Source organism: Rhyacophila brunnea, unplaced genomic scaffold, assembly GCF_057557595.1.
Source record: "Rhyacophila brunnea isolate RB1 unplaced genomic scaffold, BYU_Rbru_1.0 scaffold_6, whole genome shotgun sequence".
Lineage (NCBI taxonomy): Eukaryota > Metazoa > Arthropoda > Insecta > Trichoptera > Rhyacophilidae > Rhyacophila > Rhyacophila brunnea.
Window position 1 is genome coordinate 27,193,490 of NW_028233276.1, and position 18,595 is coordinate 27,212,084.

The 18,595-nt window shown below is 37.8% G+C and overlaps 2 protein-coding genes across 21 annotated transcripts in view; one reads left to right on the top strand and one right to left on the bottom strand.

The window, feature by feature from the left end:
* LOC147065468 (uncharacterized) overlaps positions 1–18,595 on the top strand; it is a 496,544-nt gene that overhangs the window by 393,476 nt on the left and 84,473 nt on the right. The window lies entirely within an intron of this gene.
* The window catches only part of osa (trithorax group protein osa), a 168,950-nt gene continuing 161,636 nt past the window's right edge, over positions 11,282–18,595 (bottom strand). For 18 of the 20 annotated variants that reach the window (XM_085957240.1, XM_085957239.1, XM_085957238.1 and 15 more), the window contains 5 exons: positions 18,019–18,108; positions 15,699–15,828; positions 14,384–14,655; positions 14,127–14,267; positions 11,282–13,873 (listed from right to left, as the gene is read on the bottom strand). In XM_085957240.1, coding sequence (XP_085813366.1) covers positions 11,777–13,873; positions 14,127–14,267; positions 14,384–14,655; positions 15,699–15,828; positions 18,019–18,108 — 2,730 coding nt within the window. In that variant the 3' untranslated portion in view covers positions 11,282–11,776. The remainder of the gene's footprint in view (positions 13,874–14,126; positions 14,268–14,383; positions 14,656–15,698; positions 15,829–18,018; positions 18,109–18,595) is intronic. The other 2 variants (XM_085957237.1, XM_085957230.1) reach the window with 1 other exon arrangement.

Below are 18,595 nucleotides of genomic sequence, written 5' to 3' on the forward strand. Positions count from 1 at the left end.
ATGATGCTTTATACAATAATATTAACACCTGGTGCTTGATAAATTAATTTGACAGAGGTTTCATTCTTCGCCATTTGTGAAGTGTTGCCACTGTCAATATTATGTTATTATAAATGTGTGAAAATGTGAGCAGAGAAATACAAAATCTTCGAATAACTAGGTATAGATTATAGAACAAAAAATCTAACTATTAATAATTTCATTGTATGTGCAGCTTGAGCTACCTAGTTGGCTAGATCAAACAGTATTTCATGTTACTAAATTTACGTAGGTAGGTACCTACCTACCTATTCAAATTGTTAAACATTTCAAACAAAAATATAAATTATTTAAACTTATCAAATTTCAAAATTCCAGTAAATTATGATTCTTGTAATAAAATTGTGTCCTTTTTTATATTTTTACATTAGTAACCTTTTCTATATTAGTAAACAGAGCCGTCATAAAAAAATCAATTTAGGTACTACTAGTACCTAACTACGCCATGACGATTAAAAATGGCCTAATCTCACCTCATTCTACGATATTTTATTATAATCTAGTTTCTAGAACCAACAATTAATTAATTATTGTCTTGGCGTAATTATTTTAAAATGCAGTATGTATGGTCAAAAAAAATAACAGTTCTTTTGTTTGATATTTAATATTTTTGAAACTCGAACTTAACAATAAGATTACCAGTCATGTAATCACACAGGCGCTCAGAATAGAATAGAAATCTTTAAAATCGAGACATACACGTCCACAAACGACTTATCTCCACAGAATCTACTCTCAAAAGTTATATTTGGATACCTTCTTCAATTTGTTGCTGATGGGCAGCCCAATAAACCACACATCAAAAGTCGTATATTAATATCAATACTGCGCTGTAACTGCAATGTTAGCGCTTTAGACAGGAAGCAGTGTTTTGTAGGTATAGTACTGTCCACCAAGAAGATTTAGGCACAAGCTGGAAGGTGCTGTCATCGACTAAATGGGAGGAGCTTGTTAGTTCAGTTTTCACACGTAGCCAAGATGTTCGACTATAAGCTTCTTCATTCCTTCACTTCTCGGGTTCAGGTAGTTACTGGTTACAAAAAAAAATCCTGTCTCAAGTAAAACAATCACTAGATTGTTTTAATTACTTACTGCTTCTATAACACTATAATATATAATCCATTTCTTACCCGAGAGAGGTGTTAAAAAAATGCTCTATCACAATAAAATAACCTTTTTCCCACTGTGGTACCTACCTCAAAAGTTGGTTGTACTGTTTTCACAAACTTTTGCAAATTCTTGCAGAGCCCTTAACACATCTCATGTAGTCCAGTTGAGAATCACCGGTGTAGACTATTAATTACTACAAAAACTTAAATAAAATGCACTTGAAAATTGATTTTATATTCTAATTATTGATGAGTTTTATACTATTCTATAGACCGGTTATTGATTTTTTTGCCTTTTGTCATCTTCATGCTCTAGGACAGTGGTTCTGATGTGCGGCCACCATCATTTTCAGTATTTAACTTAATTAACTGGGCTAACGTTAAATATGCGTTATTGGAAATGAGTCATGACCAAGTACTTAAAAACCATTTTAATAATACCACAGTTGAAAAATTTCGGTCGAAGTTATATGTCGATCAAGAATCAAGCAATTCAAAGAATTGGCAACAATTGCTTTATAAATATAGTCCATTTTTCCTACTACTGTATACTGTGAAAGATTATTCAGTGTAATTCACTTCATAAAAAGACAAATATCAAAGCCAATTGACAGATGTTAACTTAGAAGCAATGAGACTCGCATTGGAAAAAAGGAGTATTGAGGAATTTGCATTATTTTTAAATAGATACGTACTAAAATGTTCAAATGTCTTTTATTAAATGGACTTGTCTATAAATAAATTGATCCATTTTTTTAGTAAATAAAATGTAGCTTTACTTTTTTCAATCACAACAAAAGTGAAATTTGGTGCGGTCACCAGCTGTTTCCATAGAACTGTCAATGTCAATTGTGCGGCCACAGTTAAATTTCACATGAGAACCACTGGTCCAGGACCTAGTGATACCCAACCTTTTTGTTTGTAATGTTCTTATAAACTAATGGGCGATGCCCTGACATAACCCCAGTGGGTGGAATAGGAATATTTTTGAATAAAACTGTTCCAAGTTACATCCAATAACACCTTACCTCTATCAACGTACTAATGAAAAATGTGTTGTATAATCGTGGGTATTGCAGGGTTATTGGCGAAAGTACGATTCTAGTCGTGCTTGTATTCTGATTTGATGACTAAACGAATCCTGTCTTCTGTCGCCGGCTTTATTGGCATAATCAAACAGGAAGAGAAAATAACTAAATAATATTATTGTTATTCCTTAAAAATTCATTACCTACCTAAGGCAAATAGGATCTCTTCCGATTCACATGAAATTAATCGGTGTCATTCATTTATTATTACCAGGGCTTTTTTTTTTAAAAAAAAAGGTGCCCTAACTCACTTCTTGCCAAACAATTTACCTATTGTAAAAACGTCATATATTTGAATAAAAGTATATAGTGATTTCCATGGCCCCCTACCTATCACTAAGGTTAAAGGCAGTGTGATGCTCTATAGCAGCGTTTTTCAAATTTGAGGGTAAATTGAAGGTATTCAGTGTAACAACAAACATTAACCAAAAAATGCAATTGGGCATTTTCACCAAAGTTTGTACATTGCGTTTTTGGCATGTCCCATGACTTTGATTGATTTTTTCATAGTTATTATATTATAGAATATTGGAAAATGTATTTTTAACATGCAAATTTATTAATTTACTTTATTCGAACAGTTAAATACAACTGTCTGACCTGTATATATTTTTAATTGATTATTTAGATCGAAAGGTAGTGTGTTTTTACATGTTCCCACCCCTAAATTCAAATAAACAAAGTCTGATTTCGTCATTAATTTTGAGTGTGTAAAATTAAATTCGAAGTGTCTTCAACAGCTTACTTTATATATTTTTGGAAAATATAGTTTTTTCGTAAATTTGGACCAATATTGAAAAAAATCACATTTAAAGTGTGTCCCACGATATTTGAAAAAGTGGAATTCCACATTCCGTTACCACGATTTTAGCATGAAGGCGAAAAATTTCCACTATAAATATGTATTTTTTTAATGTAGCAACACTTTTGTATAATACTGATCGCCATTTACAATTTAAATTGTTGGTGTGTGTCGGTATCGCTATCGGAACAGGTTGCTTTCTGGGTTGGTCATTTAAGAAGTTCCACTACTGTTTGATACGATTTGTAAGGTAAGAAATCACATATTTCCATTTCACTTACTATACATATGGAGCTTATCTTTCATACTACAGATATAATAAAACATATCGCAGGTTTAACAATAAAACTAAGCTAAATTTTGGCTTCAACCACTTCTGAAACAGAATCCGTTACTTCCATTCCGTAACTATATTGGTGGTAACGTATATGTGGAATGTAAAAGTAACGAAATGGAATGCATAAAGTTGGGTTTACATTGTGTGTTTAGTTCTTCATAGATTATAAAAAGTTTTATTTTGTCTGTTCGTATGAAAAACAAAAATATTTTCATTAAAAAATATAGAAAATAACCTGACTATATAATAAAGATTAAAAAAGTATGTGATATGTCTGAATACGCAAAACTAGCGCAGATAAAAGTATGGAGAAATAAAAAAACAACAGAAGGAAAAGAAAAAAACACCAGACTGAAATAATTGCGAGACAGGCTCTGGCTCTGTCATACTCTTACTGTTATACGCCACCAAAATTTTAAAACTTCTCCATACATTTTAGGCATAGAAATTTATAAAAATGTATGAAAAAGTATTTTTTTGTCACATTTAACAGAAATGTGTACCCTATTAGATTTAATACCAGAAACTGTAGGTATTCGCGAAATGTCAGAAAAGTACGTCTTGATTACAATCAACCTGTATAGCTACATTTTATGTTGATGAATACAAGTAAATTTCATGACAACATACAGTCGAACTTGGTTATTACGAGGAAGATGGGACCAACTGAATTTGCTTGTTATAAGCGTTACTCGTTATATCAGAGAACAGGTATTTTTAAATGAGCATGTCACATTACACAAAAAGCATGGCCTTCATAAACTATAAAAGAAGTTGTTTATTGTAATGAACGCTGGTAGGTACCTACGGACTTCACAAATCTTAGATTTTTCAACCATATGCGTGGATACTTTTTTTTATTATTGTCGGCGAAACACCAATAAGGTAGGTACTTTACTAGTGTCATAAACGTAATCCGACCCCGGCGGCATCCTGTCCAATCGGATTTTATTGCTTAGGGTCGAAATGTTTTAAAACGATCGACACATTAACAGTATTTTAGCTCGGTATATCCGATAAGTTGCTCATTATAACAGCGAATAAATTAATGTTTCCAAATGTCAACAAATGGTTCCTTATTACATCCGAGATCTCGCTATGTCCGAGATCGTAATAACCGAGTTCGACTGTAATTATTTTCGTAAAAGTTACATAATCCGTGCCGCGCTAGGAACTCGCGTCCGAATCCCTTGCTGATTTAATTTTTTTCATATATTGTTAATTTGCTTTAAAATATTTTTTATCTGAGTTACAAATAATATAAATGCCAAATAAAAGTTATGGTAATGTATAGTGTGTCAAAATTATTACGTATCTTATTTTACTAGTATTGTGAAATTTATTATAAAATATGTCTATTTTAGTGATTAAGTTTGATTTGTTTTGTTATTGTGACGCACGTTGAATATATATCCGACTATCAAAAAATTCAAATAAATTTCATAAAACAAAAATTTGTTTTTATGGTAACATGTAACTTTAGCTTTACAAATTACATTCCGTTACCATTTCGTTCCATTCCGAAAATGTCCCCAAAAAAGTTGAACGTTAACTATTTTTCATTTGATTATTAAATAACGAAACTTATGTATTTTTCCAATAAAATTTAGTAAAAGTGATTACTGTCTTTAAAAAATTAGCAGAACGAACATTGATTGGTTTTTTCAAATACTAAACGAAAAATGCTCTGCCATTATAGACATAGGGTAACGGAGTGGAACGAAATGTGCCCAAGAATTAGAATTCAATAATATTTTTTGACTATTTGTAGTTTTATTTTTAAGTGTATGGTTTTTTTAATCTAATAGAGCTCTTTTAAGTGATAAAAAGTGTCTCATTCATGTTTTATAAGCTTAGTTTCGTAGTCACGGAACGGAAACTTATTATGCCCAATTTCATAATAAAAATGATATAAATATTGTATTAATCAATATTTTGCTGAAAAATTGCTATCACCAATTCAGCAATAGAACAAGGAATCTGCTAGCTATATAAAAATGGTTAATTTGAGTGAAAAAATAATATTACCCAAATTTCAAACATGTACAAATTTTGGCGAAAATGCCCAATTACATAATATATAATACCCACATACCTATTTTAAAATGATTTATTTTACGATTAGAGCAAATTTGTGATGTGCGTTATTTCAATTATCAGGTCGATCCCCCAGGCTAAAGCCGTGTCACTCATGTCACCCCCCCCCCCCCCCCCCCTTTGTGGGGGCCATGGTGATTTCCAAAGTTCAGTCCAAGTTTTGTCTGTTGACAAATCGTCACTTTCTTCCACTGAGTCACCACCGATCAATGTATTTTGAATGATCGAAAAGTGTCAAATGTGGTCCGACGAGTTTGATGACCAAAAGTGCCGAAACTGTTTTGGTCTTCAACAAAGCTCTTATTGGGGTAAAAATTAGATTCATTTGCGAAAATTCACGTTCACATTCACTTGAAGAAATGGTAATAGAATTCAATGCACGTATCAAACGCAATAGTTTTTCAGGATATGTCTTTTCATGAGATGATTCAGAAAAATTAACTTGTACTACGTAATCGTGAACAATGTTTCATCTAATTGCTTTTGAAACATTAAAAATACTGTGAAAAAAGGTGCTGGAACGCCGTTCCACCGCGTTACATTACAAAAAAGCCCATCATTATCCTTTATCATCTTATCATTTATCCTCGGTTGTAAATAAAGTTGAGTATTTTTTTTTCTTTTGACCACTAATAAGACCATATTAGGCCCCCCTTTTACTATTAAAAAAAATGGCGTACGATTCATTATATAATGTGAAAATTATCCTTTAGGGCATTGCTCCACAACAGGTGTGCCGCGAGACAATGCTAGGTGTGCCGTGGTGCATTATTAAAAAAAAACACAAATAATTTTGTATATTATTCAATACTTGCGTACATGGCTGGTAATATATTTGAGCATCTGCATGAATTTAATAAAAAAATGTAAGGTCAAAATGAAAATATATTGACGTGGTCTGATAAATTAGAAGGATTCAAAAATGAACTCGAACTTTGGCAGGAGTTAAGACAAGCATCTCTACAAATGTACCAAAGGACCTACCAGACCACCATTGAAAACATGCAATGAATTTTGGATGTCTCAAAAACATTTAACTTTGCTGCAAAAGAAATTTCATTATTACTTTCATACAATCAATATGACTGGATTCGAAACACCTTTTGTAACCAATGCCGAAAATTCTATAAAAGCGCTTTGCCTATAAATTCGAGAGGAATTTGTTGAATTTTGAAACGACGGGACGTTAAAACTGAACTTCGCCAATGTTCCATTGGCTATTTTCTGGATTTCGATTAAAAAAGAATATCCTTGGATTTCCAACTTTCCGACCGATTTACGACATATCTAGGCGATCAAAGTTTTTCATCTCAAGTTATAATTAAAAATAATAAGCAGTCTTTCAGCTCTTTCAAACATCAAGTCAAAATATATAAAACTTTTACGTTCATTCAAACAAGCTCAGGTATCACATTATTTAGTTATTATATTGCTAATACAAATACATGTAAATACAGGCGGACCTCGACTTTCGAACGTTTGACTTTCGCACAATTCGCTGTTTCGCACATTTCAAAAAAATCGTTTTTTAAAACGTCACGCTGTGGGGTAAAGATATCCCCCTCTCGCTCGCTCACAAGCAAGCATTTCTTGCATCACTTGCATCCTGCTCACACCCGTCACTTTGCTTGTACAGGTTTAGTGAGTGAAAAACGGAAAAACTGCAGTGTTGATACGAACAAAAAGAAATCAAGGACTCATAGTTCAAGTTCACACGATCGAGACAAAGATGGAAATTATTAGACGTTCGTATGATACACACAGGTCTACGATATGTTGTGATAATTGTGGAAATATATCTTTGAAAAGATTGTTTCCAAAGCCACGGCATAGTTATGGATGAAATGGAAAAATCTTTGTCATCATGGATCGATGACCAACATCGAAAAGATGTCCCTCTGAGTATTTCAATTATTCAAGCGAAGGAAAGCTCTTAGTTTGCACAAAGATTGGGAGGCTAGATTAAAAGAAGATTCTAACACGATTTTTCAAGCAAGTAATGGTTGGTTTATATTCAATTCACTGGAGAATCGGCTGATGCGGATAAAGATGCTGCAAAAGAATTTATTTCCTTATTATCCAAAATTATTGAAGATGGAGAATATTCCTCTAGCCAAATATTTAATGTAGATGGACAGATTTATTTTGGAAAAAAATGCCTAGTCTTGCATTCTTATCTAAGGAAGAATCAGTTGCCCATGGGCATAAACCTTCTAAAAACCGATTGACATTGCTTCTTGGTGGAAATTTAACTGGTGATTTAAAGTTGATGCCAATGTTAATTTATCAACAAGAAAATACCAGAGCATTGAAAGGGAAAGATAAAGAATTGCTTCCAGTCATTTGGTAATTAAATAAAAAAGCCTGGGTTACTGCGTTAATATTTAAAGATTGGTTCTTTATATTTCTTGTCAGCAGTTAAGCAATATTGTAAAGTTAATAATTTATCATTTAAAATAAGAAAAAGAAGAGCGGCAAACAGTTAACTCTTGATAACTTTTTAAGCGAAACACCCGCAAACCCCACATGTCTCTTAAAAATCTTATATTTACTTGATAAATAAATATTTAAAAATACGCACAATTTAATTTTTTTTTTACTTCCCTCTACTTTCGAACATTTAACATTCGCACACACTTTCAGGAACTAATTATGTGCGAAAGTCGAGGTCCTCCTATATGTACATTTAGTTCTACCTTGTGTGTTATGTATATTTAAAAAACATAAATCAATGTAATTTTGGTGCATGGCCCCCACAAGGGGGTCTGACAGGGCTCTAGCCTGGGGGACCCAGGTTCAGGGAGGGGCCGGCGTGGCAGGTCAAATTACAAATTTGTTTTAATTGTAAAACAAATGCGCTGTTTTACTACGCTAGTATAAATATTTTAAAACATGCGATTGTAAGATACAATTTATTATTATTGCGTCATTTTTTATCCCGACCATGTCCGATCCTAATAGGATCATATGGGCCTCCACAGAGTAGAGGTTTGTATTAGCAGATTTTGTTTTTTTACGAGAAATGGACGCAGAGAGGTTGCACAGAGCTCGCTATCCGAATAGGAATGGCTGGAGCAACATTCAATTATTCAATACGGAGTGTCTGGAACTCACGATTGTACTCAGTCAAAACCAAATGCCGCATATTCGACGCTTGCATTCTGCTGTGCTTCTTGCGAATCATGGCACCTTACGAAGGCTCAGTGCAACCGTCTACTGAGCTTTGAAAAAAGATGTTTGCGACGGATACTGGGTGTGCAGTGGTATGACTTTAGGAGCAACGAGGAGATAAGAGAACGAGCCTAACCGAGCGAACCAAGCAGCCTCTCATCATGCTGAGAGTGAAGAGGCGACATTGGACTTGGCTCGGCCACCTACTGCAGATGCCAGAAGAGAATTTCAACCTGGCTTGCCTGTTCTTCAAGTCAACCGGATTCTGGCGTCCTGGAAGGCCGCTAAATACTATCAGTAGTGTATACGGCGGAGCTACGGGATGCTGGTTTGACATGAAACGATGCAAGAAGACTGGCGAGCGACAGGGATTCTTGGAGGCGCCTCGTGGTGTCCGTATGCTCATACATAAAGATACATAAAGATATTTCACTATTATCTCAGCATGGTTACTGATTTTTTTTTATAACCATGTTTGATCCAAAGATATATGTGTTGACACATATCAAACGTCGTAAAGTCCACTGAATGTCAAACTGAGAAAAATGCAGTTTTATCATATCTTGTAATACAAATGGTTGTAACATGTGAGATATTGTAAGATAATTGAATCTAATACCCACGATGGCTACAAGGATTTTTCTTCTTAGCTTCGGTGCTCGACCTCTTTCTGGCTTTGTCTGGATCCAAAAAATCCACTTCTAGATCCATTTTATGTTATAATTGTTTAGAAATTAAGGAAAATGATAGGTGCCATCGTTCACCTTTAGCTTGTGGACTTAAGGTGGTTTGAAAAAAATATTGATCTTTCAAAACGTGATTTCATACGTAAACAGTGGACTTTTGGGGGTTTGCAGTATACTTTGGGGTTTGCAGTATACCATAATGTGCAGATTTGCATACTCTATTAAACGTATATCAAAAGTAATTTTTTTCAATATGTGGACTTTACGGCGTTTGATATCCATCAACACATATATAATATGTATGAGGCTACACTATTTACAAACAAGGCTCAATCCAATATTATTGAAAAGTTATCCTTCAATGACATCTATAAAGAAAAATACACTTTAAATGAATTCTTAGACAGTAGCCTCAACCTGGCTTCATTACATACAAAATATCAAATCCAAATATAATGCGAAACTTTCAAATGTGGCTTATTCCACAATCATTTAGTTACAAAGACAGCTCATTTCACGTTAGCCAATAGTTCATCTTTTGGGTCATAAGACTAACATTTTAGTGGTATAATTATCATTGGTTCCATATGTGCGTAGGCGGTTAATTCAAATTGTTAAGTTGCAGAAATGACTCATCCAGCTATGGTTCACAAATTCGGCTACTACAAACATTAAGTGAAAATGGATTCTTTATTAATATTATTGATTTGTATAAGTTTCCCTTTGTTTTCTATTTTAAATGTACTACACTACAAATGAACTAAGTAAGAAATCAAACAAATTATCCTTTTAGTAGTTTGTAAAACAGTGGAGGCCCCGCATGGTGTCCCTATGCTCCAATTAAGGGGTGGATATGGCCAAAGAAGAAAGAAAAGCCGCATAATATGTAGCCTTACAGGTTGTATTAACAGATTCTTTTAAAATGAGATATGGATGTTAGCCAATTGCTCAACCTATTAGATCCATACTCGAAAAGCATCATGTTAATTTTCCAGACACTAGATTCCAAACTGGGACTATCGACATTATAAGCTCAGCGATAGTGGGCTAATACAATATAGAAAAAAAAAATGTCAACATACATTTTTAATAAGCAGGGTATAGAGATGTGATTTTGTTTATGCGATGATCGTGGTGGTATTTTCGCAAATGTGATGTATGATCACACATCACATACATGTGAAACAAAATCGGCAATTTCTTTTTTTGTAAAATATTGTGTAAATCAACAAAAATATATAATTTCTTTCTTATATATTCTGTTCTAAACAAAGTATTCTAAAATGTTGTATGTATACTAATAAAAAATAACAATTATGCAAATAGAAACAGCCATTTTCGTTTGCAACATTTTTGATTTGATATTTGTGCCTGCTGTATTAAAATAAATGTATAATAAAAAAATATTGTTATAAAATGATTTGATGAGCAGCTTCATTACAGTTCATGTACCTGCAATGCGATTATCCCATGTACAAGTAAAATCACTGCCATTTTGAAAACATTGGTTTTTTGATAAAAATTGAGATTGAAATGTCATGCGAGAAATATAAGATGTAAAAACCATCACTTAAATTTCTCTTAAAGTAAAGTACCACAGACCTTTCATATTTGAGATACACTGCTTTATGAAATAGTGTGTACAAAGCTCAGGGGCCCGATTTCCTAACTATCGTCTCGTGTGGCATCAGACGACATGACGTAATTGTGACGTCAGCCAATACACGCTCGAGCGGGCGGCATGTATTGGCTGACGTCACAATTACGTCATGTCATCTGGTGCCACACGAGACGATAGTTAGGAAATCGGGCTGCAGGAAACAAAATTATACATTGTACATTTTATTTAGTTGGTAAGCCGGTTGAGTCCGGTACTGTAGGATGCATGCTAAGTAATTTGCCCAACTAATGGGCACCAAAAAGTCAGAGGTATTTACAGAGAAAGATGGTAGTATAATTTTTAGTACTTCATATGTACATTTATTTCATTTTCAATATTCAGACATATATAAAGCATTTGCACAGTAATAGTAATAATAATACCAAACATGAAACAGCAGGCGGCCCCGGTAAGATCGGACGGAGACGTCGGGCGAACCGCAATCCGGGAAGGAGGAGTGCAATCGAGAGCCGCGGGGATAAAAATAAATACAACCCCGGAGGCGCACCCCGCCTTCGCCGGAAGAGGCCGCCCCGCCCGCAGGATTTCAAACTCGCACGTCCCGAGGGGGGCCGACCGGCCGCAGAAAAAAAAACCCATTGATAATCCTTTCGTTTACGACTAATATTTTTCTAAAAAAGTCTGAAATCATTAAAAAGTCATTTACCGAGCGGTATGAGTCTAATATCACTATAACACGGTCTTAGATCATATATTATATATCAATAATTATATTATTCATCGAGTCCATTCCCTAATTCTAAGGCGGAGGAGACGGGGCCGAAGCTCAGTCGCTCCGGTTGGGGTGGCGAGGGTGGCGGGAGCACTGGAAGAGCACCTTGGAGAGTTCGGCAGCCACCTTCTGGTCCAGGATCTGGCTCATTACCAGCGAAAGCAGGCGCTGCTCCTGCTGCAGGAAGAGGGGCTTGTTGTCGGGGTGGCGCGCTAAGTGCAGCAACGTGCCGGCCGCGCGCCGCAGCATATCCAGGCTGGTCCCCATCGAGTCAGGGTTGTCACGTAACGCGCAGATGCCATGCTGGTTGGCAACGCCCAGCGCCGACTGCTCTGCCTGCTCGATGAAGGCCACCAGCAGCGATACGGTGGGATTGCGCGCCGCGATAGTGCGAGCCATGGACGAGTCGGCCGCCGCCAGGTAGTGCAGAAGGTTCACCGAGAACTCCCGCAGTACCTGGTCCTCACTGCGGCACAGGTGCTTTGCCAGGACGGAGCACAGGCGCTCCAGGCGCGGGAAGGGGGGTGTAGCCACCACCAGATCCACATTGGCGTCCGTCACACACAGTTTGCACAGGGCCTCCAGGGCCAGACGGCGCGGGGATAGAGCGCGGTGAGGGGGCAAGGCGGGGAGGGGGTCTTGGGCGGCTGCCGAGGGGCACACGGCCCAATGCAGAAGACCGTCCAGCACTGGCCGCGCCACCTGCTCGGGGTGGCGGCCCAAGTCCACCTGGCCCCCAATATTGGCACAGCATACGAGAGCGTCTTCTCGCAGCTGCGCTAGGAAGTCCCACCACCACTCCTGCGTCTGCAGGGAGGAACAGCTACTTTTCCACTCGGAGTCTTCCTCGCGGTCGTAGTTTCTGGTGCGAGGGGCACGGGCCGGGTGCTCATGATGCAGAAGCAAAAGCTTGCCCATGAGCGCCAGGAAGGTTCCGCTCTTGGAGAACTCCGTCTCGTTCCCGGGCACAAACGTCAAGTTCCTCAGGATGTTGGATAGGCAGACGCAGCGGCGGGCCAGCGAGTCCTGGGTTTCGGTGACCAGACAGAGGCTGGCCTCGTCCCGCGAGTAGCACTCATCCTCGTACTCTGAGAGGGGCCTCCGCTTGAGGGTGCCCGAGGGGTCATTGACTTTGAGGTCAGGTGCCCTCTCTGCCGGCCTTTCTGTCGCCCTCTCGTCTCTCTCTATCTCCATAGGCTCAGATTTGAAGTTGTCCTCGGAGCCGGCATCGGCTGGCCCGTTGAGACGGAGGGCCGCACCTGCCTCACCTTCCTCCTCAGGGTCCACGGCCGCTCCGTTCACTTTTCCATCGGCAGGAACAGCTGGGGCATCCTCTGCCCCGTTCGCGATCTCTGGAGGGGTCGTTTTCGTCCTTTTATTTTTCTTTTCACTGACTCGGTTGGATTTTCTCGCAGGTTCGGGTGAACAGGTCGCGCGAGGAGGGACGGCCTCCTGGGCGGCCTCCCGCTCAGTCTCAGGGGGCGGCCGCTCGGCCGTCTCCAGTGTCCTAGCGAACGGAATGTCGACGAACTCTCCCCGGAAGCAGGGCATGACGTGGGCAACAGAAGAGGCGTCGGAGCCGAACTGCCAAGGCTCGATGCCCGCCTCTCCATGCTCCGGCTCCACGTCCCACTCCTCAGCGTCGTCGGGTCCGAAGGGATCGTCCTCCTTCGCCCTCAATACCACAGGCCGCCCTTTCCGAGACTCATCGGTATAGTTTTCCCCTTCTGTGAGGAAGACAGTCCTGCCAGGGTCTGCCTCGGATCGATCCGCAGGACCAGGTTTGGAGGCGGCCGGCCGGCGGGTGTCAGTTGAGGCGTCCTGCCCAGGTGGGTCGAACACATCCTTGAGACTCTTTTGGAAGTGCTCCAGCAGCAGGTCTAGGAGGCCAGGCAGGTGCTGTAAGCCAAAGTAGCCGACGGAGGCGTCGTCGAAGAGCAGGACATTGAGCAGGTCGAGCGCCCAGCACGTCTCTGCCAGCAGCCCTGACTTGAGTGCCATCATTAGCCGCCACGCCTCGACGGGCGCCACATCCGCCTTGGTGATGCGGCGCCGCTTGTACGCCACAGGGGCGACCGCCTCCACACTGTCGGGGGGAAAGGTGATCTCCCGCTTGGGAGCAGCTCCTCCAGCAGCGGGGACGCTTCCCACCTGCAATCACCACACAATTAGGCTTGTCTCTCAAATTCACTCAATGTAAAACTGTGATATGAATAAAAATTATACCATTGTTCAAATATTGTGAATAAATATTATCCTATATTTGAAAATTAAACATGAACATGAACTCAACATGACAAAAGTCAACAAAGAAAGGAAAATAAATATTGAAAACCTACTATTGACTTTAAAACTGTATAATCAATTGAGAAACAAGACACCCGGTAGATGCGGCAATGCATACCTTAGGTGGCTGATGAGTAGGTTGCATCGGGAACTGTTTGAGGTCGGGTCGGTAAGGACCACCCGGTCTAGGTGGAGCGCCAGGCCGTACCCCTCCTGCAGCACCTCCCCAACCCTGCGGTTGCGGTTGTGGCTGTTGACCCTAAAACACATTTTAACAGTAAGTATAAATATCCTACCAATGTTTTAAAAAAAGAAAAACATTCACTATGTAACTGTCATATCACACATGTGCAATGAAGTATGCTAGTTAGTCACCTGTTGCGGATAAGGTTGAGGGCCCCACGGTTGAGCGTTAGGAGTGGCGATGGGTGGACGAGGGGGCGCTCCCGCCCCCCACTGCCCTGTCGCCGTTCCAACGCCAGCGTTTCCCCCTGCCCCGGGAGTGGCACCCACAGTAGCTCCTCCCGGTCCCCCACTACTTCCTGTAGCCGTGGCAGCGCCTCCTGCGCCCGTGCCACCCGTCACTCCTCCTCCTCCGGGGAATTGGCTTCTATATTGTCCACCACTGCTGTTATTACTCCATGCACCTAAACATATAAAATTCAGATTCAATTGGAATTTTTAATTCATTGTCAATGAATTTTCAACATTGAGATAACAAACATTTTTTAATTGTGTGTAGGTTGTTTTAACCTTTACTCCATTTTTAAGTAAATTAGGACAAGGTGATCAATTAATATTACATTAATTCAGTACCCAATCCAGATATTCAAGAAACCTTTCTTTTACCAGATACATAGAACCTTCAGTGATTTCCTTAAAAAATCACTGAAACAAGTTTCAGTTTGTCATAAATACCATTTTCTGTATGAAAATAATCTACCAGTAGAGCTATATTCTTCACTGTAAACACGGTACATAACACTTTTCCATTATGTTTATTGATCCAACTTAGCGCGGAAGCAATTCCATACACGAGGCTGTATCTACCATATATGTGTGAAATACGTCTCATATTTGCGAAGCTCAATCAAATTCAGGTATGTTCGTGCAGGCATATTTTGGTTTTTCCACCCGAACCCCGAATTTTTGTAATGAAACGTAAAACAAGAATTGAAGATATCAATATAACCTACAATTTTATTAGTCATGTCATTACAGTATGTATTAAAAAAATATATATTACTACTCAACACACTCTTATTACACCACTTATTTTTCAAAATAGTCGCATCTCAATTTTCAATAGGTATGTTTGATTATTGACGTATTCTATCTCGTTCTAAAAGTTAACATAGCCAAGAGAGGGGTGTTACGATAGCACTTTTGATAGTTAACTACTTGTGATAATTAACTGCCTGAATACATAAGTCATAAAGTGATATATTATGTATTAGAATAGCCTCGCAGGAGTCCTTTTTATAGCTTACATCCTAAGAGTATGGGTGATCAAGGTAAAGAGGATAAAAGATTAAGAGATAAAAGCTCTTCCACACATGTGTTTTTGCACCACTTCATGCGTGCATAATACATTGAACTCCATACATTCTGTATATACATGGTCATTTCGATGTATTATGGTAAATATTGCGTTTATACAACAGCACTGACTGATAAAAATGTGTCTCACCATATTGGTGGTGTGGGGGCGGCTGAGGTCTGGGCGGGTACGGGGGCTGCGGCGGTTGGTCTTTCGCAAAATCGGGGTGGCGGCGCGGCTGGCCCGCCGGCGGAGGCATCGCTTTACTTCCCCCATAGCCCTGTAACAAAACAACACTCACTCATGTAATTCAAAGTAATCAAATAAACTAATATGACATAATTGAACATGTTTTCGACAATCCGGGTTTAAAACCCCGCCAGTAGTAAATTGATTTGTGAAATTGTGACGTTTCACTTCAGAAATCTTATTTAAAAGAATTATGTCAGTAACTGTCACAATTATATATTTTCACCTTAAATCCATACATACTAACCTCTGGTATTTTCAGTAATTACTTAACAAGTTGTTCAATATTTAAATCAAATTATGACATCAAATAAATATATTACTTTATTTATTTTGGAAAAATAAATTTAAGAAACTTTAAATTACAAAATCCATTAAAAATTCTTTACCTAGAATAAAGTTGTAGCTTATTTGACAATATATATAATATTTCCAGTTATAAAATAACTTACATAATACAATATTATTAAGCGACAAAGATTTATATATGACAAAAACCAAAACCCACAAGATGACTCCTGACACCCGATGAACCTAGCATGAAAAACTTCTTATAATGAATTTTGTGATGTGTTAATCTTAGTAAATGGAAGATAGGCTGCAATGTTAGCCGACACCTCGCCAGTTCCCGTGTATGATCTGAGTAAGAAAGTGCAGTGAAGAAAATTTGATCTCTTTAAATATGGTTGAATTAATCAACTTTCAGTTATCCATCAAGTGAATATGTACATACATGAAGTAATGTCGCTCGATACACATCTATCTATGTAAAACCCACAATGATGGAATTCAAATTAACACAAAAGGCACCAATGTCGTATCCTCAAGTCAAAACTCAAATATTGCTATTGACAAATCAAATGAGAAAGAAAACAACCCGGAAAGGGAAGTCAGATTGTTGCTTGAAAATATATACATAACTCGAATTATGGTTAACTTCATACAGGAAGATGTATTATCTGACGTATAAAATATAACTGCCATAAGATAAATTAACAATTTGAATAATGAATAAGCATCATATTCAGAAAAAAAAAGAAAAACATGTGGGTATGTGTTATTTCCCAAACACAATTATTATTAATTGACAATACAGTACAATGGCTGATGACGAAAATGTGAGTGTATTAGAAAAATGTTTTTAAAATAACGGTAAAACCCTGTTGATTTGAAATAGGCCATAGTTCCTAGACAATATTTATTATAAAAAAGTATTATTTTAATGCCAAAACCACTTGGGATTTATTTCAAAATACTTACAGGTTTTTCGTAATTCTATATGAAATACTGATTCAGTTTTTACATGGATTCAACGGGTACTTTACTTAGTGGTAATTCATGTATTCATCGAATGTGAATATAAAGTGATTATGAAAAGTGATTGATTTAAAAAATATTATGAATTACTAAGAGTATGACTAAATTAAAAGTTTTTTTTGATGCTGTTTTTATTTCAATGAATCATACAAAAATCAAACAAATTAAAATAAGTTTTAGGGGAATAAACAATCAAATCAATAAGTGTCAGTGTCTTTAATTTCAAATTAACTCCGGTTTTACTGTCTTGTGATAAGATGAAACGTTTTTGGATGACCATTTTGAAAAGTGCTCTTGGCTGGATTTAAAATTTAGTATCTTAATCATAAAACCATATTAGATTAGTAAGTAATTAGTGACTGATGATGAACCAATAACCAATGAAAGAAAGCGGAAAAAATTTGGAAGCATGCACGTGGAGGCCAATTGACGTAAATCATTGGATTTTGTAAAACGAATACCTATAGTATTATTAATGCATGATATGTATAATATTATGAATTTTATAACACAAGAGCGTATTACTATTTCTCGTGAAATACTTGAAAGACAATGCAATATTTCCAGTTTTATACTGTGATGGATAGATAACTCATCATTTCGTGAAAATTTATAATATGTATTATATACATAGCAATGATTATCATAGTTTGAACTCCAAAGGACAACAGGACATTTTTGGTGTGTAGTTTTAGAATCAATTCTCCCACTGTTAAATATGAACAACAGGTAATTATTCCAGATAACGTTAACGGAGCCGTTAAAATATTTCTATTAAAAGTTAGGTTGTGAAAGCCCAAACCGCAAGAAGCATGCATCAAATAATGGGAGACTGCGGAGACAGTGAGAGTGAGAGTGATGGCGATGGTGAGTTAGAGGGGGTTGGCAGGTGTTGCGGACGTACGTGCAGGTACGGGGACTGCTTGGCGGGGCCGGGCGACAGCGGCGCCACCAGCTGACGAGCCAACTGCGAGTTCATGTTCACCGAAGACAGCTGAGCGCCGCGCCACAGGGAACAGACACAACTACGCTACACTACACGTCTACACGCCTACACGCTCACCCTACTTGCTATCTCTATCCACATCGTGGACTACTTCCATCTCAGACCTTCTACGGGTGGCTGGATAATTAGAAGCCGTCGCAATCCATCTCTTCTCTTGTTCTTCCAATATCAATTGGACCACTTTATGAGTTAACATATAGATCGAAATATAAAGAATAAAATTATTTAGGAATGATATCCGATGGTAAACCTTCAACGGGGAAGATATTGATTGATAATACTTTGAAAGAGTTCTGAACTCTGAACAATAGCACCAATTATTATTGATTATATATTTAAGAGAAGACAATACTTTGAAAGTAGTTAATAATCCGTTTCACAAAATTGCACCATGTACTATAAATACATATCGCAGTACCTACACTCTTCAAGAGATTTGACAAAAAAATTGTTAAAATGAAAAAAGTAGATTTCA